Below are 26,686 nucleotides of genomic sequence, written 5' to 3'. Positions count from 1 at the left end.
TCTTCACCATTCGAATATTTCAAGAAAAACACACTACTGGCTACATTGAATTAATAACAAACTGAATAAACATGCGACTTAATAGATAAAAAAACATTGAACTGGTAATTAATTCACTCATGAATAATATTATTAACGATATTAAAGTGAAACAATATAATTGTTGGGTTTTGTCTTCCAAGTTAACAGTTTATGAAGTTCGACAGATGTAATTTTGATGTTATTAATTCAGTGTTTTGCTATTTCTAACATAATTTCTTGTGTAATCTCTCTTTTTACACATTGAAAAGTTGTTTGTTAAGAGAAATAATCACTGTTTATTGCGAGAATCATACGGAACACATAAATACACTGTGTGGACAGAATGCAGTATATATAGATTCAGTTCGTACCTCTCAGGAAACACATTAATGCTGGATATACACGTGTATTTACCATCATGCTTAAACAATGCAATACAGTTGGATTTGTCCGTAACAGGTGTAACGTGACAGTGCAATGATATTGTGACATTTCAACGTACTGCCAGGCAACGGCTCGATAAACACCCCGCAATACGTGCACGCAACAATGGAACAACGGTGTTATGCAACTCGCTTCTGGGCAACAGCTCGGTAAACACACTTCCGCGCAGGTGCAGTGACTTCACACTCCAACAGTACTTACGTATAACGTGACTTGTTTTCTGTGTGGTCTGCGCTACGCTGCAAGAAAACTTTGTTTTCTGTGTGATCCGTGCGAAGCCTCTGTAAGAAAGATCTGTTGTAGCTTAGATTAGTGAAGAGTCCAGGAGGGTTCAGCAATTGAGAGTACAAGGACAAGAAAGAGCATATCCTTAGTGCATTGTGAAGATTATTTGAGTACAGATTAGGACAGAGGAGTACAGAGTGAAGACGAAGTAACAAGAAGAGTTCTCAGTGATTTGAAGCGCTAGTTTCTATGTTGGGATCCGTTACCAGGAGACGACTAGTGAAGACGGAGAATCCTAGTGCTTATGCAATGGTGAACTGTGAATTGTGTGAATCAGCCATAGCGCTGTTTTAATTGTAATTAAGAGAGAGAGAGAGAGAATGTAGGCGAAGTGCCAATAAATCCAATCGCCCGAACTAGAACCCGTTATTTTCGTCACGCGTATCACCCTATACGTGATAATATCAGTTCTGACTTGTCACGAAGTGCCTACGAACACGAGAGCTGTATCAACATTTTCAGACTTCAAGGGCTCCCGATTTGTAACTACTTAATTATGTCTCCATCAATACATAAGCCCCTCCTCCCCCTTTTTTATCTTTTATCCAGCTTGTGGGATTATTATAAAATTCTGGCTGTGTCTCATGTCATAGGAAATGTTAGTAAAAACCGCCGAACTGTGGTCATACCGGCGTCATAACGTTTTCCCCAATTCGCCCCTCTTCTCACCCAACATTGATAAATGCGTGTGTATTATACACAGGGAGCTTTCATCTCTTCATAGAAACCATGGCAATACATCCACCCCCTCCCCCACCACACCCAGCGTGGGCTCATCACACAGTTTGCGGGGGGAAGGGGTTTACGTTACGGGATCTGAGGTCCTCAATCATTATCACGTGACAGCGGAGTGCGATCCTCATTTGTCAAGGTTTATATATAATGTTCGTGTGGCGGCAGCACTAGTTGGACCTCTCTATGCTTTATATCTGTGAAACAATCTCACTTTTTCATCGGAACTGTTTTTAATCCCAAAACTGTCACGGTGCGGTTTTTATTTTTCGTGTATCCCATAAGATATTTTAGCGGCAGTGGGCCCCACAATATTTATAGCGCTACCTCTCACGTCCAGAGTTCAAACAAGATTTATCATAGCCTCCACACTGTGCCGAACTCTCTCGCCCCTCCGCCCTACACTGCTACCCATAGTTTTGTATCAATTGTGTTGTTTCATTTTTACTTGTTGTACGATGTATTTGTGCTCCTCATTTTCTCTCAAGACGGTTTATTCCATTGGGATACAAATAAATCAATGTTGCTATCAGCAGGAGATACATTTCTGTGTTATCGGACTCTCTACTTGCTAAAACGCCATAGAAAATATACAGTATGTATTTATTTATGTTGTGTTTGACGACGCTGTCTGTAGCCTAGACTTTACTTATATAGAAATAAAGTCCGTGGCTTTAGTCCGCAAGCGAACTATACCGACCGATAGACCGCCGCTTGTCGACGAAGTTAGTGCCAACTTTAGCGGATAGAGGGTGTTGCGTGGTCAGCGCAACGAATTTCCACGGTAGTTAATTTCGGTTTTCTAGACCGGAGCCGCTACTTTTCCATTCAAGTAGCTCCTCAGTTGTCTTCACGAGGCTGAGTGGACCCTGTTCCATATCCACCACTTTTCAGAAAATGTGGTAACGCCGGGAATAGAACCCGGACATCTGGATCTGTAGCCAGGAACTCTGACCAGACTTTACTCATGTATATAGCGTCGAATACAATGTTTAGTGAGTAGTGAAACTGAAACGATGCAGATGGAATTTTTCGTGGCCTATTTATAGTATTATCTTGAAGGGACGACAGTACGTCACACTAATGTGAAGGCATAAAGTTGTTTTAATAGAACCTATTAACATACCAAATAAGGCCGCGCCATAGCTCAAGCGGTTAGTCACTGGCTTCCCATCGCGGCGGCCCGGGTTCGATCCCGGGTCTGGTCAAATGGGATTTATGGTGGACAAAGTGGCGCTGGGGCAGGTTTTCTCCGAGTACTTCCGTTTCCTCTGCCAATCTTCATTCCACCAATTGCTCCACAATCACCCTCACCTATCCTCTAGGGCTGGTACAATAGACCAGAAGTGGCCGCAGTACAAGGGACATAGTCCCACCCCACTAGCAATAAAAAAACACACCAAATACTTTAAATTTAAAATGTATTTAATTTTAAATTTCTGTGGAACTAGCTATATTTCAACTGCTGTGACAACGAGAGTCGTCATTGTCAGTCAGTGACGTAGACCGTTACGGCATCATTAGAAAATTACTAGATTCTGTTTTTCATCATGCTTCCTGTGGGAAATTCATACATGTTAACAAACTAATTTTCTTCCGTAAGGTTGCCTCGATGAGGTCATTGGATTTTTCCATTGACCTAGTCCTTCAAGTCGCATTGTGGCCCTGGGGTCGAATTAGCCTCTAACAGAAATGAGTACCAGGAATCTTCCTGGTGGTGTAAAGGGCGGCCGTCCGGTGCGTAAGGCTGACAACCTCACCGCCTCCTATGAGCCGATTGTCTAGAAAATGTGAGACCCTCGACGTCTCAAACCTTGTGGACCTCCACGGCCTGTTACAGGGATTACATAGCTTTACCTTTTTTAAGGAAAGAAATGAAAGTGTCCCTGTGCTTAACTAGTTAAGCTCTACACCTTGAAGGCGTATCGGGGAGTGGATGTATATAGTCACGTTTTTTGATCTCGGCACTAGCTGGAGGTTAGTGGTCATCTTCAGGCTCCGGCTGATTTACTCCCGGGGAATGAGCCCCCGGTACCCATTGGGTAGGAAGCTGGGTGGGCCCCAGAGCCGGTCTGGACGATGTGGAGAAGAGAAAACTCTTGACCCTACCGGAACTGGAACTCCGACCCCTTTGTCGTCCAACTCGTAGCCAGTCGCTTTACCGAGAATGCTATCCCGGCTCCTTACACATAGTACGATGTATTCTGGTTTGTAGAGTGTATGTAATTCAGCAATGCAATGCGGTGTGAATTAACTTCACTCACTTTAGCGATGGGTCCCGTTACTAGTACCTATTTAGAAGTAATTCCGAAACAGTGAACCTTTAAATTCATGCTGTAGTCTTGTGGGCTGACAGCCCGTATCAACGTTTTCGGAGAAGTATACTGACTCCATCATCAGGACACCACCTATCGCAGTACATGGTGCCGTAAGCCAGAATACAACAGAATGAATCGTCACCGACAATGAAATCCTCAAAACTGAAGTCCCTTGTATGTCATTTCGCAGGGCGTCTCGGATGGAGGGTGGTCCTGTAGCATTATCTGTTATCTGGACAATGCCTCTGTGGTGTCAAGTAAATTGTCTAACATCCCAATGTATTTTTTTGATTTATTATGTAAGGGTCTGCAATTGCGTTTCGTGAGCGTGAAATTAGTGCAGTTTTCTTTAAAGTCGACCGTAGGCCTGTGTTGCTTGGAAGTTAAACGTTTGCTTCCTCTGATTTGGGGCTGACAACAAAGGTCTCTTACATTAGCCGCATCTTCGTTACGGAAACATGACTCTTTTTGTATTTCATAGCAAAATTGTTTCGTCATAAATAAACAAGCTATTAACTACAGCTCCAGACGTCCCGGGTTCGATTCCCGGCTCTACCACATTTCCTGAGAAGTAGTGGGTCTAGGACGGGGTCCTTTCCGCCTCGTGTGGATAATTGAGGAGCTACGTGTATTTCAAGGAAATAGTGGTTCCGGTCTAGAAAACCGTGGGAAACTGTTTCGCTGATCACGTGACACCCTCTATCCGCAAAGTTGGCACTAACTTCGCCGACAAGCGGCGGTCGCTCGGTCGGTATAGTTCACTTGCGGACTACAGGCCACGGAGTTTGTTTTGTTTATTAACGTATAAATGTTATGTTTATGGACATTGTTCATCTCCGGAGATAGGGACTAGCACTATCGATTGGGTTCAACTTAGCAGGTTTTTCCTGTAGACGGAGACAGTCCAGTCTCCGAAACGTTGTATATTAATTAAAAATAATGTTCAGAAGCATAATATTTGTATTAATGTACCATCATCACAAACTTTTATATCACGCAACTGCTGTTTGGAGAGACAGTATTTGTCTACTGTAAGAATTATACAGAACATAAATACAGTGCATGGGCAGAATGCGGTGTTTTGTTACGTTGAAACAGGTTGACCATTCTTCTGTAATGGTTAAGATGATCAATTATCTCTCCCTTTCCTACAAATCAGTGTTATACTCCGGAGACGAAAGTTGCCATAACAACAAAGAGATTCGTAAGACCCATGCAAGGAAGAGTATGGAAATTGTATGACAGTCTAGATTTTTTGATGTTTCAAACCGTGCGTCTGTTGAAGGCTTGCTAGATGGACCCAGGTACACGCCTCGTGGGAAAGTAGGGACAATTGGCGCTAAGATTGCGGTGGTGGGGGGATGTAAGAACAAACACGGCATTCAAATCCTTAAATTTAAAGGATAGGGGAACTTGGTCGGTAGTGGTTGGGTGCCGTTTGCACAACACAGAAGACTCAGCACGCAAGTGTTAAGGAGCTCGAAACACTAATGTGCGCCTGAAACACTTAGAGAAACCGCCAATACGGTTATCAGTGGTTAGGGGTCTCAATAAATGGTTTCCCTCTGGTTAGATGCTAATACTGACGTCGGTTTGGCAGAGGGTGCAGGAATCCTTGTGCTAAGACGCAAACAATGCACATACAATTGTAGCATTTCTCAATGCGCCATTCACATGGCATGATTCAGTCCTTTAGAGCACATTAGTAAGAACATGTACCACCTGCTTTTAGCGTTATAAAACTCTGCATTCTGCCCACACAGTGAATTTCTGTTTTTCATGCCATTCTCACAGTAAACAGACTTTTTTTTTAACTTTAATATAACAAGACAGCCGCTGTAGTTGTGAAAACTTTGGATTTTGTATATATTGTGTATTACAAACATTGTATGTGTATATATTTTAACATCAAGAACACCCATTTTAATGGTGGTTTCCAGAGAGTATCGATGTCCCTCTGATGATGGTCTATAGGGACCGAAACATGTAAGGGTGTTAAGAATTGAAGCAGTAAGAACTTCAACAGTCACACTGGACGGAGTTGTTTTATCTTTTATAAAGCCATTATTTCCTTAAACAGCCTTAACCGGTTGGGCTTTGTAGCGGAGACATAATGTGTTTCCTATGAGGTACGAACTGAATTTACATAAACTTCATTCAGTCCACACAGTGTATTTGTGTGTTCCGTATGGTTCTCACAATAAACAGCGATTATTTTCCTAAACAGCATTAACCGGTTGGGCTCTGTAGCGGAGACATAATGTGTTTCCTATGAGGTACGAACTGAATTTATATAAACTGCATTCTGCCCACGCAGTGTATTTATGTGTTCCGTATCATTCTCACAGTAATCAGCGATTATTTCCCTAAACAGCATTAACTGGTTGGGCTTTATAGTGGAGACGTAATGTGTTTCGTGTGAGGTACGGACTGAATTTATATATACTGCATTTAGTCCACAGAGTGTATTTGTGTGTTTCATGCTATTCTCACAATAATTGCTAATTGAGAACACGAAAATTCTGCCAGCCCTATTCTCAAGCCATTGTTTACAACCATCCGAAAGCCTTTAGTTTCACTGTTCTTGTCAGAAGTACGAGCGATCGAAGCCTGGAGAACTTCTAACAAAATGAGGGTCTCCCCCCTGCCCCAACCAAATAAACTATAGTATCCGTCATCTCTTCATGACTTCTCCTGTTTCTTTTTATTTCTACTATTCTGTCTCTCTCTTCCGTCTTAAAATCGTTAAAATCACTCTTAAACTATAATCAGGTTTAAGGATCAGCTGAGAATTTCCCGTCCGTAAGGCATGTAGTGTGTCGTAGGAATTGGGTACGTAGCAAAATGATTAATGAACCGGCAAACATGTCATTCATTGACTTACGTTAGACGTAACATAACACAGGTCTGTAAGAATTTTGTAAATACGCTACGTTCCTGCTGTGAGTGTTTTGTCAGTGTAAACATGGAGAGAGACACTGGATTAAAATTCTACAGAGCACCAGCTGGTTGGCATAGTGGTAACTCTTCTAAATTTGTATTGGGGAGGTGCTCGGTTCGGATCTCGGCAGGGATATTGGCTGTCCTGATTGGGTTCTTTCTTAGGTTTTCTCAGTCTCTCCATCCAAACCCCAGGATAGTACATGGATTACACGACGACCATTCCTTTCCGAATGTATTTCCACTCTGCTGGTATGTTGCAGTCTAGCTGGAGTAACCCACAAGAAAATCGTACTTAAGAAGTTACGGTACTTCCCTCAGTGGAAGTGAAGCCTGGACATTTCCGAAACAGGAACTGTATGCAGTACGATACAGGGAGCTGAAATAGGGGTTCGGACAGTAATTGAAGGCGTTTCAGCCCTGAAGACGGTCCTGAATGAACTACACATATTTTTAACGGTCGACGTCGCGTTACTGGAGAACATTTTTCTCTTAGTTTCTTCGGGTTCTCGCTTTTAATTATCATTCCACTATTTTTCCATCAGTCACTGCCGCCTGAGCCGATTTGTTCGCTAAGATTTCTGTACAGACTCCGAACTCTCGACAGTTCTACACTGAGATAACGGGCGGTTCTGCAGCACCTAACACTAACAGCGGCGGATGGTGGGATAATTAGATAATAATGAATGGGAAGCGATCAAGGCAGAATTTGAGTTATTATAGCGGAAATTATGGATATGCGGTGGTGTAGTTGATTGAGGCATTGCTACAAGCCGGAAGGGCACGGGTTCGATTCACGATGACAGAATTGGACTTTTCAATTTACCTAATCCTTCCATGCTCACTATGACCCTTGGGTCGACTCAGCCTCTAACAGAAATGAGTACCAGAAATCTTCCTGGGGGTAAATGGTGGCCGGGGCGTAAGGCCGACAACCTCGCCACCATCTGTGGGCCGATTGTCCTGAAAATGTAGGAGCCTCGACGTCTCACAACCCTATGGGCCTCCATAGCATGTTACAGGAGTAGCAGAAATTGCTTGGAGCGCCTGAGAAAACTTCTAAACATCTCGGGCAAGATTGCCGGCCTGCAGACTGAGATCTGAAGCAAGGACATCCAGAATACGAAGCATGAGTGGTACCCGTTATACCCCGCCGTCTGATCCGTTTTAATGATAACGCGGAATTAACTTGAAGCGCATGCGCGGATAACAGTCTGGATAGTGTGGCTGTGAGTTATGTCGAGTAGGGCGAACCGACTTGTAACCACATGTAAGCTTATTGAAAAGGGCTCTTCCCTTCAACCCCTCACCCTTCTTTCTCTCTTCATTTATACAAAGCGTTATAATATGCCTTAAGCCTGGTTCATCGCTTGCTTTGTTCCGGTGTTAGCAAGGCGAAACTAATCTCCTATTGTGACCGCATGCCAAATCCTATACAGGCCCGCAGGACACCATTGTTGTGTTTGAAACGAGAACCTAAAAGCACATCAAACGACAGATGGAGTCAAAGTTGGTAACACTACAATTCAACAATGGGAATGTCAATCACTTCTCATTGTTACGAAATTTGACATTTAGACATGGCGTGGTTGGACGAGGGAACAGAAAATGAAAACTTTATTTAATCAAGTTAAATGCATGTAATATAAGCATTGAGTACTAAGTGGGTTTATATTAGATATTCTGTATTGTGTTTGATTTGAAGGGATCTGTTTAGGCTCTGTACGAGCGAATAGTTACGCTCCTGGAGAGATTTCATAAAGGGAAATTTCGTAACGCAAATTGATATTTCCTAAAGGCACAATATTCTTATTGGGGATTACGTTCCCGAATGAACGAAAATGACCAAGAAAACAAATAATCAATTCTGTTTCCTGAAACGAAACAGATAAACATCGGAAAAATATTAAGATACACTACGATCGTTAAGAACTTTGCGTTTACGGGCCGCGATTAATAGCGTGTACACCACGAACTTGTTAAACAAACGTCTTAATCTGAAAGAAGATTTCTATGGGAGCGACATGTAAGGGAACTGACTGGGCGACTTTTCGTTCGCACGTGTTAGTTTTTGTTCGGAAGCAGTATTCATTGAGTTAGTTCATGTAAGCTAAGTAGAGGGCACGCGCTTCATTATAGAAGTTCGTATGAGTATTCGTCGCTTCCTACGACTCGCAGGTTAAATTAAGCAAAACTTATAAATTCAGTCCGTACCTCACAGAAGCACATTACGTCTCCGCTACAAAGCCCAACCGGTTAATATTGTTTAAGGAAATAATTGCTGTTTATTGTGAGAATCATACGGAACACATAAATACACTGTGTTGACAGAATGCAGAATATATAAATCCAGTGCGTACCTCACAGGAAACATGTTACGTCTCCGCTACAAAGCCCAACCGGTTAATGCTGTTTGGGGAAATAATCGCTGTTTATTGTGAGAATCATACGGAACACATAAATACACTCTGTGGGCAGAATGAAGTATATATAAATTCAGTCTGTACCGCACAGGGAACATATTAGGTATCTGCTACAAAGCCCAACCGGTTAAATCTGTTTAGGGAAATAATCGCTGTTTGTTGTGAGAATCATACGGAGCACAGGAATACATTATTTGGGTAAAATGCGGCGTTTGTGTTTGTTAAAACAGGAGGTGTGCATAATTACCACTGTACATTAAAGGGTTAGTGCCATTCTTTTACGAGGAGTCGATCTACTTTTCTTCGATTGTATAAAAATTGTGACGTGGAACAGTACAAGCCCAATGGGATACTTCTTTCCAGGAAGGAGAGCATCCGTCTTAACTACAAGACTTACTTTGGGGAAGGGGATGAGTGGCAATCTATAAGTTTCAGAGGATTTAGAAAGACACTGAGTTGTACATTCATATCGCTAATTCAGTTTAGTTTCGTGAGAGGAGGGAGGGCAGCCCCCGTCTTGGAGAATCGGACTGCGGAAGCAGGGCAGCTCACCCACTAGCGCGGTTGTAAACACAGGAGTTATTCCGGCTTAATGAATTATTCCACCCTCTGCCGTCACCGGGGCGTTGCTATGACGACAACATCCCGAGTTTCGTCAGTCACTTGTTCGGTACTGCCATCTGTCGGCAGACGGGCAGACTACTCTCGTTATAATTGGGGGATTAGGCAGATAATTGAATAAAGCCTGCGCCGTGTCATGTCGAGGGGACGAAATGGAAAAGAAAAAAAAAGTATGAAATAAAAAAGGGAAAATAAAACAGACAGCGTCGTGGACTAGATAGGGTCTCACGTGGTCGACATATTCGATTTTCATATCTACAGGTACACGTACACGATACCTACAGATGCCGTTCGGTTCGTCATGAGACTCACAAATAGAACTTCACATTCGTTTTAATTCTTTAAAGTTCACCTAAAGAACATGTATAAAGATCTAGTTCGTACCTGACAGGTAACACATTACGTCTCCGCTATAAAGCTCAACCCGGTTAACGCTGTTTAGGGAAATAATCGCTGCTTATTGTGAGAATCATACGGAACACACAAATACACTGTGTGGGCAGAATGCAGTATATATAAATTCAGTTCGTACCTCACAGGAAACGCATTACCTCTCCGCTACAGAGCCCAACCGGTTAATGCTCTTTAGGGAAATAATCACTGTTTACTGTGAGAACCGTACGGAACACATAAACTCACTGTGTGGGCAGAATGCAATATATATAAATTCAGTTCGTACCTCACAGGAAACACATTACGTCTCCGCTATAAAGCTCAACCCGGTTAACGCTGTTTAGGGAAATAATCGCTGTTTATTGTGAGAACCGTACGGAACACATAAACTCACTGTGTGGGCAGAATGAAGAGTTTCTGAATGTTATAGCAGGTGGTACATATTGTGACGACAGAGCTAATTAATTATGACGTCAGAATTGCCCTATTACTCGAACACAAACGGATTCTCAGAACTCTTCATTTTATGTAGCTTACTCATTTTTGACAAGCTCCTTGTTCTTCAGTTAGTCAAGAACTTCCCCGCCTTGCTAGAACACTATGTATGTATGTATGTATGTATGTATGTATGTATGTATGTATGTATGTATGTAAAGGGTGGGTCATAAAAACCGGCCCCCGCACTGCGATCTTCAATGATCTATAGCTAGAACAGTAAGTTTTATTACCGTCTTCACAAAAGCCTGCCACTGGTCCCTGTTATGAGACAACTGAGTCGAGTTCAAATCACATTTATTTCGTGTATGCAGTATGTATGGGTCCCGTACATTGTCCAAGCTTCCTACAAATATTTGTGTCTAATGAGGTCTTAAAATTTTATAGTTTTGAGTAAGGGAATGACTAGTGAGAGTGGCGATGAAGATATTCTTAATGTAAAAGTCATAGGTTCTAAATATTTTCGGACTTGGATGCAGGCTGCGTCCGCCTTTCACTGTGTTGTGTGTTTCCCGTGCCAGGTACAGGTACAGAGATGGGCCGATCTCCCATCCAAGGACTTCCAACAAATGTCTTAAGAAATTACATTTTCGGAGTTTATTCTGAATCGAAAAAGTCTTTAAGGCGTAATCCGTGATAAGAGGAAGAGAATGCATAAGAGAGGGAAAATAGTGATAAGACAAACAGAAGGAATAATTGGGGGGAAAGGGTGAACAGAATATTGGTAATGCTGTGAGTCTTCTTTATTAAGCACCACACATCGGAGGCGCATGCGCGGTGGATGTTGTCTGCACACATTTTTAACCTGGGAACTAGGTGGAGGTGAGTGGTCAGCTTCACGCCTCAGCCACTTACCCCCCGTGAAAGCGCCCCCTTGTCGGTTGTATAGGAGGCTTGTTCAGACCCCAGAGTCCGTCTGGATGCTGTGGGGAACGGAGAAATGACTTACCCCTGCTGGAAATGTGCGACTCTTCCAGTAGTCCAGCCCGTAGCCTTGCCGCTATACCGACTGAGCCAGGCCGGTAATTGGAATAAAACACAAAGGAAAAACAGCTTTCAGTTAGCACAGAGATACCATTTTCTCTCCATATCATAATGCTGCAGAAATCGTCCTCTAGTTTTTGTGTCGCGTCCGTCAGCGCGGCGGCCGGCTTACATGCAAATCCGCGCTGAGTTTCAATAAAAATGTAAATATGACGAGACGGCTCCCGTTCTCACGGAGACGCAAAAAGGGGGGGGGAATTATAAGGGCGTGAGATCGGCGCATTGCACCGACATCGCCTCCGTTTCGTGTATTTTTACTTTGTAAGATTCGGCAAACGTTTGGACGTCGAAATTGGCGAATTCAGCTATACGCAAGGGGGACGGACAGTCTGCGGGGTTAGGTAACACATAATCGAAACGCCGAGAAATTTAGCTCAAGCGGTTAGTCGCTGGCTTCCAACCGCGGCGGTCCTGTTCGATCCCGGGTCTGGTCAAGTGGGATTTGTGGTGGACAAAGTCGCTCTGGGGCGGGTTTTCTCCGAGTACTTCAGTTTACCCTGCTAGTCTTCATTCCACCAAATTCTCCATCATCATAATCACCCGGGGCGGGCTACAATAGGCCAATCAGTGGCCGCCGTGCCGAGTGGACCCAGTTGGACCCCCACTAAGCGAATTTAAAAAAAAGGCTTCAGACTTGTATTCGTGAGATGTTTGGTTCGAATCTGGGACATCTATGCTGACTCAGGAAATTTTTTAGAGGTTATGTGCATTTTTTTTTTTTCTCTTCGGCCTTTTGCCCTTAAGAGTTTCCGCCCAATAGATATGAAGGGAGTTGCGCTCGAGAGATGCGTGCAGAAACGAGCGTGGATCTTCATGTAAGGAAGCCGTCTTGTTGTTGCCCGATTTTAATATATTGACATATTGTAATGGAACGTCCTCAAATGAAATTTCATGAAAATTCTTTGAACGGGTTTCGAGTCATTGCATGAGGACACATATGACAAAGCTAATACACACATTTCTGCAATTTTTTCAATTAGAATGCGTGAACAACTGACGCAAGGTTTAAGTGATATAATTTCAATAGCCTTGTGACATTTCACATCTGCTCCATATCTGGGACATTGGTGAACGTCGCTTTCGTAGTATATGTTCCGACGTCAATAGAGTGAATATATAGTATCCAGTGCCGCTTGATAGACGAATGATGAATTGGAAGGAAGCCCCAACAGTAGGAGCCGGGATATTGTAATCGGTATAGCGACTGGCCATGGGCTGGACGACCGAGGGGTCTGAGTTCGAGTTCCGGTAGGGTCAACAATTTTCTTTTCTCCACGTCGACTTAACCGACTCTGGGGTCCACCAAACCTCCTACCCAATGAGTACGAGGCTCTTTCCCTTGAGGTAAAGCGGCCGGGGCGATAAGCTGACAACTCACCTCCAGCAAGAGCCGAGGTGAAGAAAATATGGAACTATACCTCAGTTCCTCCATAAGCCTTCATGGCGTAGTGCTTAATTTGTTAAGCACAGGGACAACTTTACCTCTTAGACCCTATGTATATTACCATAACGAAACTTTCAGTCACTCGAACTGCAGCCCCAGCTTCAAGCAAAGTGACGATTAGCACATAACTGCCTGTGCGTCTAGACAAAGCAACCAATACGTCCCGCGACAAATCTCAGTCGAATCGGCGGTTTCTGGGGTTTAGCCTGGAATTCGAGACTTCCAAAATACTAGGAACGAGTGCTAGACATTCGGCCTCACAACATCAATTCCTAACAAATTGATCCAGTTTAGAATAAGCCTATTACTGTGACGAGAGAAACTTTTAGATCCCTTAGGGAAATAGTAGACATACAGCGTGGAAAGGGGAATTGAATAGCCTTTTAACTTAGTAATACCATAAGGCATGTCTACCACATTGAAATCTCTTATTTTCTTCGCTATCTGTTTCTTTTCTCTTCTTATAATACCGTACTCATTCTGAAATGATGTTCAGAGTAAAAATATCCCTCTTACTCCCCCATCCCTCCTGCCCTCTGTGAGCTGCAGTTTCGGCGCACTGAATCTAATCAAGGCACAAAGCAATTGGGTGGGTTGAAAGCCCCAGTCCGGTTCTAAACAGCTCCATAACAATTTACATATGAAAAGACGAGCTAAAGTGAGGTTAGGTTCGCTGCAGTCAGAGCCCAATTGCTGTGCGTGAGAAGGAAGGTGGTTGGACTACCGCGGGCTCCTGAACACGGTATTGTTCAAAATGAAATTGAGCGTGTGGCAATGAAGCAAACAAACTTGCCGTTTTGAAGTCATTTGCCTCCGGATATACTGCCGGATGTTTTAGATTAAATTTCACATACTTTGATTAAAGACAGGAAATGAGTTGCCCTGCAATTTCTATAGTCATCATGCTCCGTAAGCAAAGGTGTACAATCGTTGAAAACACAGTGGTAACTTTAACATCAAGAACCCTACATTCTGCCCACACAGTGTATTTATGTGTTCCATATGGTTCTCACAGTAAACAGCGATTATTTTCCTAAACAGCATTAACCGGTTGGACTTTGTGTTTCCCGCGAGGTACGAACTAACTAGATATTACATAAACTTCATACGTTAACAAAATCGATTCGAATACCTCCACCGTAGCCCTGCGAATCGTAGGAGGCGACGAAAAGGAAACCCAGTGCCTGGGGGTATAACTGGGTCACCCTGTTCCTGGGAGACATAAATACGGGGACTTGGCCTTGTACCCAAGATTGATTGCGCTGACGAGGACCAACAGCAACTGTAAACGGCATACCCGTCCTCTCGTCAGGGAGGGCGTTCCGTGTCAACAAATCCGCAACTGTCTGGCAGTAACAAAAATCCAATCTTTGGCCCCGGATGGGGATTGACACCAAGACAGACTGGCCGACTGATCGTCGGTCGTAACATAAGTTTGACTTCTACTTAACAAAAATGAAAAACACAGCATCTTCCGACTGTCAAATACCATGGGAAGCTATTCATGTTGGGCCCAGTACTTATGCCTCTTGTGAGTTGTACTGACAGTTGGAGCTAGACTCCAGATAATTCTTGCTGTTTCCCAAAGGTTTACGACGACGCTGTCTTATATAGGCCGATATTGACAGCTACTGTTAGGGTCTACGCGAAGATAGGACATGGTGGTCAAGGGTCGGTTCCCTGTGAGTGAAACTTGTGTTTCCTGTACTTATAGAAATAAGCCTGTTAGGGACACAAAATCAAGGTGAATAAAATGGCGGCGTGTAGCATGGGCATATGAGAAGTAAGTTACATGGAAAAATTTGGTTGGAAAATCTGAACTTCAAGGACCATTTGAAGGCTTGAATACCAGTTGCAGCGTTAGCGCTTCCACGTAAGTTTGTATTGCGTGACGTAGGCCTGTTTGGATTCCCATAACACAGGCCTACAAAAAAAAAATTTTTTTTTGGTGTCTAGGATTTTAGAACTAATTTTAGTTATATTTAAGGCGCTGAATCTAAATATAAAATCAGTTTTTCTCTACCAGCTCTACTTTTTTAGATCAGCGTTTTTGTATGATGAGTATTTTCCCTCTAATCACCCTTCTGATTGTAATGAAGGTGACAGTGATTATGAAGGGATGTCGTCAATCCCTCAACGTTTTAACCAGGATGAGTTAAATGACCTCATCAGAGATCTCAACCTGTNATAATGATTCCTTTGTTACGATTATACAAACATTTCTTCGTTACATCGACATCTAAGTAGCTAGTTAAATCCTTACAGCGGAGTCCTGCTTGAGAAGCTGATAGTAGCTCAATTAATTAAGAAATTATTTGCCTTTTATGGAACCCCGAGGTTCATTAGAGTGTTCACAATAGCCCGTCGCTGTTCCTACCCCGAGACAGATGAAGCCAGTTTAAATGTAAACCTATTTTCTTTTAAATCCATTCTAATATTATCCCTCCATCTACACCTAGGTCTTGCAAAAGATAGCATTGGAAAATACCATATTGCCTGTTCCATTTCAGCAGCTAGGGCTGGTGTTGCTGATAACAGGATGCTGATATTTTCAAATGTGATCACGGTGTCACCATACCGCTTTCAGTGATGATTCTTCAGTCATTGTGTCGTGTTGCCAGGAGCCAAGGCTTAAGGAGAAGTTTTGCGTCCGTGTTTATATTGCCCTCTTCTCTTTGTTATTTTCTATCTCCCGTTTTCTTGTCCTTCAGTTTTATTCCTCTGTTTCCTTCTCTCTTCACATCCTTGTTCTTCTTTTTCACCTTCCCGCTTTTCTTCCTTCTTCTTTGTTTCCATATTTTTTCCTTTTTATTTAATCTTGTCCACTCTTTTGTTCCTTCTGTTCCTTCCTTCTTTGACCACGTCTTCTTGTCCTTCTCCTCATTCCACTTTTTCTCCTCCTATGCTGCTATTTATTTTCCTACTCAATTTCTTTTTCTTTCTCTCTTTCTCGATGTGTTCTTCCTCTTACGCTCCCATATCCTTCTGCTCCTCTCCTTTCCTCCTAGTTCTTTTTCCTTGTCTTATTCTATCTCTCCTTCATCCACCATTCTTTTAATTGTTCTATTCTCTTCCTACTCCATCTCCTTTTCTTTCTCTCCTTCTCGATGTGTTCTTCCTCTTACGCCCCCTTGTCCTTCTGCTCCTCTTCTTTCCTCCTAGTTCTTTTTCCTTGTTTTATTTTATCTCTCCTTCATCCACCCTTCTTTTAATTGTTCTATTCTCTTCCTACTCCATCTCCTTTTCTTTCTCTCCTCGATGTGTTCTTCCTATTACGCCCTCTTATCCTTCTGCTCCTCTCTTTTCCTCCTAGTTTTTTTCCTTGTCTTATTCTATTTCTCCTTCATCCACCCTTCTTTTAATTGTTCTATTCTCTTCCAATTCCATCTTCTGCTCTTCTTTTTCCCCTTCTACTCACGGCCGTTTAGGTCTGCGGAGAATAAAGGTGCCGGAGCTCGCAGCTGGACAGACACGCAGACACAGAGCATGCTCACGCCTGTGGGCTGGAAGAGACCACGTAGTCTGCTCTGGGCCTTGAGTGAGCCCTAGCTGTGGGCACTCAGGGGTGCTGCAACGCGCCCCTCCCGCTACGCCCGACGAATTAAACTGCAATTTGTTGCCCCGCCCCCCTGTCGCCTCGCGGCGCTTAATGTAAACAAGCTGCTCGGAGTGGGGCCAGAATGTCAGGCCTTCGAAGCCTGAAGAGAGAGAGATAATAGTAGAATCGTAGGTGAAACGGGAAAGTCACGCACATTGTAACGTTCTTGTTTATTATCTTGGCAGTGTGCAACTATTCATAACGATGTAACTGTGAAAGGGTTTGAAGTAAGCAGTTCAGCACGTACCTTGACTTGTGACTCAGTCATGCCCAGTGCATAGGCGAGCTTTGCCCGTTCAGGTCCAGCCAGATATTTGGTCTGTTCGAACGTCTTCTCGAGCGCGAAGATTTGCTGTCCGCTGAACGTGGGCCGCGTGTGTTTCTTCTTGCCGTCCTTGTCGACTAGCGCCATGTTGCCGGGCCCCACTGTAACAAGGAGAGGCAATCTACACATGTTCTTGTAGACCTCAGTAGCGTGTCTAGCTTACAACATATTTCGATATAATATTTGGAATTTTCTTCTTTCAAATTTGATATTTTCCGTTTTTCGAAAAATGTGAGGGAAAGGGATGCCCATGGCGCTCTGTGGTTTTCGGCTGAAATGACAATTCTGTACCCGTGTACTTTAATAACTACTGAGGCCAGAGCGCTCTGGGCTGAGAACTGACGTTTAAAGTGCAGCCACAAAGCCGTTAGTTACTCCGAACAGAGCGGACGCTGGACGTTTCTCTTACAAAATCAGTTTTCCTTATTCTGAAAATGCTGTGCTTCAAGACAGTTCTCTTGTGTGTCAGAGAATCGGTTTATTTGTGGTGTATTTAACGGCGTTGTCAGTAGGTCAGGTTATGCAGGTCAGCATATAACATGAGAATGATTAACGAACAGTGACTACCGTGGGTGGTGCCATGTAGTCGGATAAATGTTTCGAAAGAACCTGGTGCCTCAATCTTCAGGGTAGTAGAATAGACCACGGGAAGGGAAAGACATCCAGTGTGTCATCGTTCTTTCATTGTCTTAGTTTTCTACCACGAAGAAAGAAGCAGAGTATTCAATTGAATCTTTTATGATATCCACCAGAATGCACGGTGGCACATCACTGTCGTCATAACTTCGAATCTCACATAGTCAGTACCGAACTGGAAAGACTGGAATATTTCAAGCCCGATTTTGCGGTAGGATTGCAACCCCTGAATTTATCTGGAGGTCACGAGGAAAACGATGGTGGACCTCAGTCATCCCTGAATTTATCTGGAGGGACTGAAGAAAACCAAAAATTCGATCATGATGGTCTGTCTCAAGAGCGATATTCGAACGCGGTAGCTACTGAATACGAAGCAGCTGAAATTATTTATTTCTTCGTTAGCAACGCCACAGCTGTAAGCCAGATGTTGCGAGTCTATAGTCAACATGGATGAAATCACTTCATACGCCAAGGCCGAGACATGTAGCATGCATGGTTGGAGATGGGAACTGCATGTGGCAAAGAATGTCAGTCCAAAACCAGAAGAAAGGCAACTTCGACAGACCTGGATGCAGATGGCATGTTCGTATTAGGTCTTTAAACTGGAAGTTAACGAAACAGTTGAAATATCAGGCTATTGTGAACACATGTATGAATGTGGAGAATTCGTTGTCTAGCTAAGCGACTGTCAGCTTGTGAACGACTCTGCTCCATGGATGTGTATAATACGCAAACTATGGAAGAAGAGAAAATCATGGAGACATATAAAACGACGCGTATCCTGCGAGTGATTCAGGGTCTGAGAGACGCTTATTAGCCTGTGTTCAAGGAAATCACTTGTTTATTCACGTTAGAGAGTAAGTTTCGTGAGGATTTGCAAACAAAGGCCGCAAAATGTTGATTTTGTGATTAATTGTGAGTTTATTTAATTGGAAGGGTAATCTGGGGACCTCAGAGCAAGGAGATTTATTTTGATGGTCATTAAAAAGTTCCCACGTTGCGCTCACGGATGTTGAAGTCTATGACGTACATCAAAGGAACGTTAAAAATGGGTCACCAGGTTGGAGTTTCGTGTTTTTAAATCCTGCTCCACTTTGTGTAAGGTTTCAGCAATTCTTAACGAGACTGTACCAGTTTATCGTAACAAGATCCCTCTGCATACCCCCTCCCCCCTTTTCAAAAGCTCCTCGTCATGTCTTTTCAAGAATATCAGAAAAATGGAGTCGAGGCTTTTCTTTTCTCCTAAGTTGCTCGTGTTTTTTATTGTAACGTTTGTTATAGCGATAATAATGACTGGACCGACATCGAAAATGGAGCTCCGGGATTGGCTCCTAGTCAGCGCATGCGTCCTGCGATTGGTCGAATTATAAAGGTTGGTTATTCCACGCTGGGAGTAAAACATCTCACGCGGGGTGGAAAGCATACGGCCAAAAATGGCGGCTGGAGAAGAAGAGAGAGAGAGAGAGAGATAATAATGGTCTATAAAGAATGATATGAGAGGGAAACGAGAGGAGTGAGAAGCAAAGAGAGAGACTAATACCAGAAGAAGAAGGAAAGAGACAGTGAAATACACAGAAATAATTGATGGCATGAAGCAAGTTTGCCAACTTAATGACTTCAGATCCCTTCAAGTAATTCTAGCATACACATTGCAATCGCTTTCCCACAGACAAGGATTAATTTGTTACGATTCCTTATGCTGTCTTGTTTATTCATTTGTTTATGGTGTACTGTGCTGTCGTGCCTTTGGTGAGGCAGTTTGGTACGGACCTCTCACTGAGGATCGTCGGGTTCGATCCCTATTGGTTTCATAGTGAGCGAATTCGAACTACGTATTTTTTTCTGAGAGTTTCTTCGGGTTTTCTTTGCCACTCATCATTCCACCATTGCTGCACAGTAATCTGTCACCGCCTCCGTGGGGCGTGCGATACCCTGATCAGGCAGCGCGGTATCACATCCTCGGTCTCTAAGCTGGGGCCTTCTTCTCTGAAGCAGGACTTAATTGGCCACAGAGCGAGGGAGTTGGTTGTTTCAGAACAACATTTTGTTGTTTGGTTCAGATGTGTAGACTTTTGCATTCCCCTCACAAACTCCGCTGAGCAGAGACCTTGAGGTACCAATATCTACTGTCCCAGTCAAGAATTTCCGCATGAAGTTTCATTACCTTGTTCACTAGAGGCCGCCACTGGATTGTATTCAAATTCAAATTTCATTTTGAAACCATGAATGTTATCCGGTATGGGTGTGAAACTTGGTTTCTAACATTAAGGGAGGAACATAGACTGAGGGTGTTTGAGAACAGGGTGTTGAGGAGAATATTTGGACCGAAGAGAGATGAAGTGACAGGAAGTTGGAGAAAACTAGAAAATGAGGAACTTCATAACTTGTACTCTTCTCCAAGTATAATTAGAATTATGAAGTCAATTAGGAAGAGATGGGCAGGGCATGTGGCACGAATGGAGAGAAGAGACATACATATAGGCTATTGGTGGGAAAGCCATGAACACCCAGACATAAGTCGAAGGATAATATTAAAATGAATCTTAGAGATATAGGATGGGGTGGTATGGACTGGATTGATCTGGCTCAGGATAGGGACCAGTGAAGGGCTCTTGTGAACATGGTAATAAACCTTCGGGTTCCATAGNTGGCGTATAGATCCGTTGCTAAGCGGTGACTCTGTAAACAGCGACCATTTCTGGGAAACGGCTCTCTATACACGTTCCCGCTGCAACGAATCCGCATGGAACAATAGAGTTACTTTTGGAAACGGGCGTTTTTCTGTGTAATACGTGCCGAGATATAAGCATGTGACAGAGTCAGTTATTGGGATAGTTGAGCTCTGTACAGGAGGCTGTGAAGAAACGACATGAGCTCGGAAGCTGAAGAATCTCCACTTTTAGAAGCCGTTGCCAGGGAACGGCTGGTAAAGACACAGCAGATTGGAAAAGGCTTAGGGGGTGCTGTGGTGATTTATGAATTGTGGAGATTAGCAGTGAATCTGTAACTGCGTGTAGTTCCGAATCGCGTGTTTAAGTGGTGAATAAACCCATTCACAAATCTAAACCCACATCTATAGTCATCCCTACAAGTGGCATGTACGTATATTGCACGTTTCCCTGAACCAGTTTCGACACTATATAATGATGATACTGACAGCGTCATTAAATAACCAAAGCAAAAGAAAAATAACTTATACAAAATATGAAATCTTGACAACTTTTGTCTGGAACCATTTACCTGTTCAGGCCTTCGTTAGTTAGTTAGTTAGTTAGTTAGTTATTGGAGAGGGTGGGTTTCCCCATGCGCTGAGACCTGTATTGGTCCATTGTGCTTCCCTCTATGATTTCTACCAGTCTCTATATCCTGCCGGTACTGGTGCTTACAATCAGTCCCGCCCAGCCAGCGAGACTGGCTCTACTAGCTGAGAGGTATCTATAATGCTTCCCCCATCTACCAGAGGTATTAGAGACTGCTATTGGGCGGGAAACGTCCGTAATTTGGCTCAGTGTCCTTTGGAGATATGAGGTTCTTTTACGTGCCGTAAAGCTACGACACGGGACCCACGGCTTAAAGTCCCTCCCGGAGGACTTGTTCCCTGAATTTTTCCGCCCTTAAAAATTCGACGACATCCGCCGGGTATTTGAACCGGCGTACTACGAGTCATGAGGTGGGAACGTTACCTCTAGACTACGGAGGCCGCTTATTCAGGCCTTAGTTGCAGCCGATATTCGGATATGAGCCTTCATGTAACGCGTCCATTTTTCTTGTCTGATGGTGGAGAAAGCCAATGCGTTCTTGTACATGTAATTTAATGAGATGTGGCTCAGAAGTTCTCGGGTCTTGCATGTGAACAGACAGACGGGTGCAGTACGCCTTGTTGCGAACGTGCCAATACCGGGACTTGAACGCGCGGTTTCAGTTATCGACTGCTTCAAGACAACTCTTCTTTGACCGTGTCCTCACTAGGTGTAATATTTATTGACGTGAATTTTTTTACCGAGGATCGCCAGTTTCTCATCTAAAATGACGTAAGAATCTGTGGAGAGAAAGCGAAAGTCTGTCCGACACGCGTGCGTGGCCACTTCACAACTTTAGTAGGCAACCTTACGGAAGAAATGTCCCTGTGATATCAACAAGACCTCCGCTATGAGGATTTTGGCTCCAGTCTTGCGGTGAAAATATGATCTGTTAAATCTGTCATGGCGTTCGGATGATCTGCACTACTCTCTGATGAGGAGGGAGCTTTATAATAATCTTATTTTAGCGCCAAGACAAAGACTTTGTTTTTCGGTTTGACTGTACACATTAGTCCTAATGTGTGTTTCATTGGTTGTTGAGCCGGGGGTTGGGTGGGGGCTACTTCATGCGTTTGCCTTAATGTAACTGCCTCTTATATCATGCAGGTTATGGGGTTTTAAGATATGCAGTAATTAGGGTTGCTGCCAGGGTTGTTTATTAAAAACATTAACCGTTGGGTCTACAGAGCCGCACGAGCGGCAGCGTTATTTAAAAAGACATCCAATATCTCTTAATACGGATGTAGCTAATGCTGGAACAGTCCAGAGACCTACATTGCAGCGGTGTACATAGGCTGTCGTTCTATACGTGGCCTCCGTGTTGGGGCAGTGGTTGCGGCTACTTTGCTGCAGGAAATGAAGGTAACGCACTCTAATTTAGGTCCTGTTATAACCCACACACGCCCTGCAGCCCTTATCTCAGTCAGTGGACATGACCAAATCCACGGCACATTGCGCTCAGAAATTAACAGGTCTGAACACACCGGGTTGGACCCTATCCTGAGCCACATCAATCCAGTCCATACCACCCCATTATATTTAAGATCCGTTTTAATATTATCCACCAAACTACATTTTCGTATACCTAGCGGTATCTTTCCTTCTGGCTTCACCAACAAAATCCTATATGCATTCCTCTTCTCCCCCATTCATGCTATATGCCCGGCCCCTCGCATCCTCCTTGGCTTGATTATTGTAATTATTCTTGGCGAAGAGTACAAGTTATGAAGCTCCTCATTATGCAGTTTTCTCCAACCTCCTGTCACTTCATCCCTCTTCGGTCCAAATATTCTCAACACCCTATTCTCAAACGCCCTCAGATTATGTTCCTCCCTTAATGTCAGACACCAAGTTTCACACCCATACAGAACCACAGGCAAAACTGTAGTTTTATATATTCTAATTTTTATGTTTTAGACAACAGACGAGAAGACAAAAGGTTCTGGACTGAGTGGTAGCAAGCATTACTCGAGTTCTCGATCTCTTCTTAATATACTCCTCAATCAAATTTTGATTTCTTATTGTGGTTCCCGAATGTTTAACTGTGCCACATTTTCAAAGGATCTGTTAACTATCTTTATGTCATGCGTTTTGCCCTGCATTTTGGCATCGGGACAGCAACATACATATACGTAGTTTTCTCTGCGTTTACTTCTAGATCAACCTCTTTACTAACGTCAAAAATTTGTGTTTTTCTTTGTGGTATCAGCATAGAACAACAGGTGATGTGTCCCTTTCAGTTTCAGTCGTGCTTGGTTTTCCTGGACCTTCCTAATGTCACATTCTGAAGCAAAGTTATAGCCCTCCTTTTATTAAACGTAATTGCAGTGATGAAATCAAGGTTCTCCACATGAGCAGTGGAAGTACAGGTAAGAATTTAGTTGGAAAAGGCATGAGTAAGAGACCAGTTGAAAACTAGGGATAGACGGGAAGATAATATTAAAATTATCCTTAAAGAAATAAGAATTCGACTACATTAATCTGGACCGCCTCTGTGGTCTAGTGGTCAGAGTTCCTGGCTAACTGATCCAGAGGTCCGGGTTCGATTCTCGGCACTACCAGATTTTGTGAGGAGAAGTGGGTCTGGAACGGGGTCCACTCGGCCTCGTGAGGATAATTGAGGAGCTATTTCAAGGAAATAGGGGCTCCGATCTAGAAAACCGAAATTAACGGCTGTGGGGAAGCGTTGCGCTGACCACGTGACGCCCTCTATCCGCAAAAGTTGGCACTAACTTCGCCGACAAGCGGCGGTCGCTCAGTCGATATAGTTCGCTTGCGGACTAAAACCACAGAGTTTTCTACATTAATCTGGATTAGGATAGGGACCAGTGACGGGCTCTTTTGAACAAGGAAATAAACGTTTGGGTTCCATAAAACATGAGCAAATTCCTACATAAGCATAAACTATTTTTATCTTAATCAAAACATCCTGCCTCGTGAACTTCGGGACGCAGGGAGAGTGTTTTAGTAGTGACAGATGTAACAACAGGCTGCACGGAATATACTCGTATGTAATACGCCTACCATTACAGAGAAGCTTAAGGTCTACATGCCTGAACTATTTTACTTACGTAATGTATAAAATTCTGAAATATTTTAAGACTAATGTCTAGCTCTCCATGCAGCTGATTTGTATCGAGACATTAGTCGACCAGCTCGCCTTATACGAAACAAGGAAGTAGAATTCAGCACTCACAAGAGCCTCCCCGCCACCCCTATTCAGTTTTCTATAAATTTTATTATTATTATTCTTCCCTGTTTTATTTCGTTGTGAAAAACGCCAGTCACACAATTGTCTGACGCTACATTTCCCCTTTCCATAGAAGATTGTGGCCCTGCAGGCTGATGTTGCGCTGAGTCAAAGTGTTATCCCATACACACTCCTGTGTGGGTAACATGCACACATACCAAGACAACACACCAAAAACATAATTAGTAATATTCTAGAGAATAATAATGAAATACAATCCAATTTTTTTCCTTGGCACTACAGCCCCAGTGGGCCTAGGCCTACCTCCATGAACACATTCGGTAGGACTCCTTTGGCCGGTGATCAGCTCGTCGCAAGGCCTCTACCTGTACACACACACAAACTAAACATCCATGCCCTGAGTGGGATTCGAACCCACGATCCCGGTTTCCAAGCGAGCGAAGACAGTACATGCCTTAGACCGCTCGGCTACCGTGACCGGCACAATCCAATATACTGAGGGAAATAATAGGTATACTCAAAGTAATAATGGAACAAAATTACTTTCAGTTTGACCAAAAGTATTATAAGCAAACAGAAGGGCTAGCCATGGGTGTACCGACATCGGCAATTCTAGCACAGACTTTTATACAACATGTGGAACATGAATACTTGTACCCAATCCTGGTAGCACACGAAATAATCGCCTATCATAGATATGTCGATGACATCTTTATAATGTACGATCGAAATAAAATGGACATTGAACAGACCCTTCACGAATTTAATAACACACAACCATTCATAAGCAAAACAAGCAGAAGAGAACGCAATAAAAACATCATACAAAAATGGATATAACAAATTTAATTTCGAAATTAATACCACAGAAACAAAATTTAAAGGAAAATCCAAACCGACAAAAAACAAAAACAAAATATGTTTGCCTGAATCAGGCCATCCTTTCAACTGATACACCCTTTAATTTTAACTTTTTAATTCACTTAGTGGGGGGTGGAGTCCAGCTGGGTCCACTCGGCACGGAGGCCACTGATTAGCCTATTGTACCTGCCCCGGGTGAGTATGATGATGAAGAATTTAGTTGGAATGAAGATTAGTAGGGGAAACCGAAGTACTCGGAGAAAACCCGCCCCAGCGCCACTTTGTCCATCACAAATCCCACTTGACCAGACCCCGGATCGAAGCCGGGCCGCCGCTATGGGAAGCCAGCGACTAACCGCTTGAGCTATGGCGCGGCCGAGATAGCCTTTAAATAAACCATTAAATAAGTGCATAAATGTTAATGCTGCCGGTCACAATAGCCGAGCGATCTAAGGCATGTACTGTCTCCGCTGGCTTGGAAACCGGGATCGTGGGTTCGGATCTGTTTCCTGTGAGGTACGAACTGAATTCTTATATATTATTCTTATACACTGCCGGTCACAGTAGCCGAGCGGTCTAAGGCCTGTACTGTCTCCGCTGGCTTGGAAACCGGGATCGTGGGTTCGAATCCCACTCAGGGCATGGATGTTTAGTTTGTGTGTGTGCGTTTTTCTGTGTTTATGTACAGTAAGAGGCCTTGCGACGAGCTGATCACCCACCCAAGGAGTACTAACAAATGTGTAAGATCTAGAAAAACCGAAGTGAACGGAGAAGTTCATGGAAGTAGGTCTAGGCCCACTGGGGCTGTAGTGCCAAGGGGGAAAAAAAGGTTAATGCTAGATCAGAACTTTGCGTACAGGCACACATTTTGAAGTGAAGTCAGTGTTATTCGTACTGGTAGTAGAATTGCCTAGAGAGGCTGGATTTTGTGATGTAGAGAAATGGAGACATGAAACACGGTTTAAAATCGTGGCGCAGTGTGAGAATATTGCAAGCATTATGCGTAACTGCAACACTTGACACGGGCGCGCTACAGGGCTGCTTGAACGGGGTGTGCGGGGGTATGGGTTGAAGAGTAGGTGGCCAACTCGTTCAGCCAGTGGTGCAACTGTGGAACACTATGGTTTTGTCGTCGGCAGCGTTTAAAACATGCAAATGGTTGGAATATTGCAGTTATAATATTTGTCTTACTTTCACACACCCCCCCCCCCTTGCTCGTCCTACGAAATGTAAGGGATCATTAAGAACCACAGCACCGCATTTTCGCGAGCTATATTCCCTGTAAAATTGAAATGATAACTTCATAACCCACACCAAGAGCACGCATTCGTATCAGCCCCCTTTCAGCTGAAATTCTCCAGTTCTACGATATTGTCTCTTCGTGTTCAAATAGCTGTGACTTGATGAGTGCGGATGCTCTAAGTGTTACGCGGTCGTCTTATTAGAGTCAAAATATATTTGTCTGACAGACACGGAGGCCGAGAGACAACGATAAAAGAACAGCTTTTTCTGCTATACGAGGTACTGTTTAGAGAACGGAAACACAGTGGGATATATTATTTATTCCAAATGAATAATATTGCCAATGCTTCAGAC

General features: G+C 43.4%; 1 protein-coding gene and 1 long non-coding RNA gene across 3 annotated transcripts in view; one reads left to right on the top strand and one right to left on the bottom strand.

The window, feature by feature from the left end:
* Positions 1-26,686, top strand: part of LOC111866678 — a 273,720-nt gene that overhangs the window by 133,085 nt on the left and 113,949 nt on the right. The window lies entirely within an intron of this gene.
* LOC111866677 (homeobox protein Nkx-6.2) overlaps positions 1-26,686 on the bottom strand; it is a 102,424-nt gene that overhangs the window by 27,893 nt on the left and 47,845 nt on the right. Inside the window, exon 2 of the mRNA XM_023855860.2 lies at positions 17,006-17,184. Coding sequence (XP_023711628.2) covers positions 17,006-17,184 — 179 coding nt within the window. The remainder of the gene's footprint in view (positions 1-17,005; positions 17,185-26,686) is intronic.

The sequence above is a fragment of the Cryptotermes secundus genome, unplaced genomic scaffold (genome assembly GCF_002891405.2).
Source record: "Cryptotermes secundus unplaced genomic scaffold, Csec_1.0 scaffold66, whole genome shotgun sequence".
NCBI classification, from domain to species: domain Eukaryota; kingdom Metazoa; phylum Arthropoda; class Insecta; order Blattodea; family Kalotermitidae; genus Cryptotermes; species Cryptotermes secundus.
The sequence above is the reverse complement of the archived record's forward strand: the minus strand, read 5'-3'. Positions and strand labels throughout refer to the sequence as shown.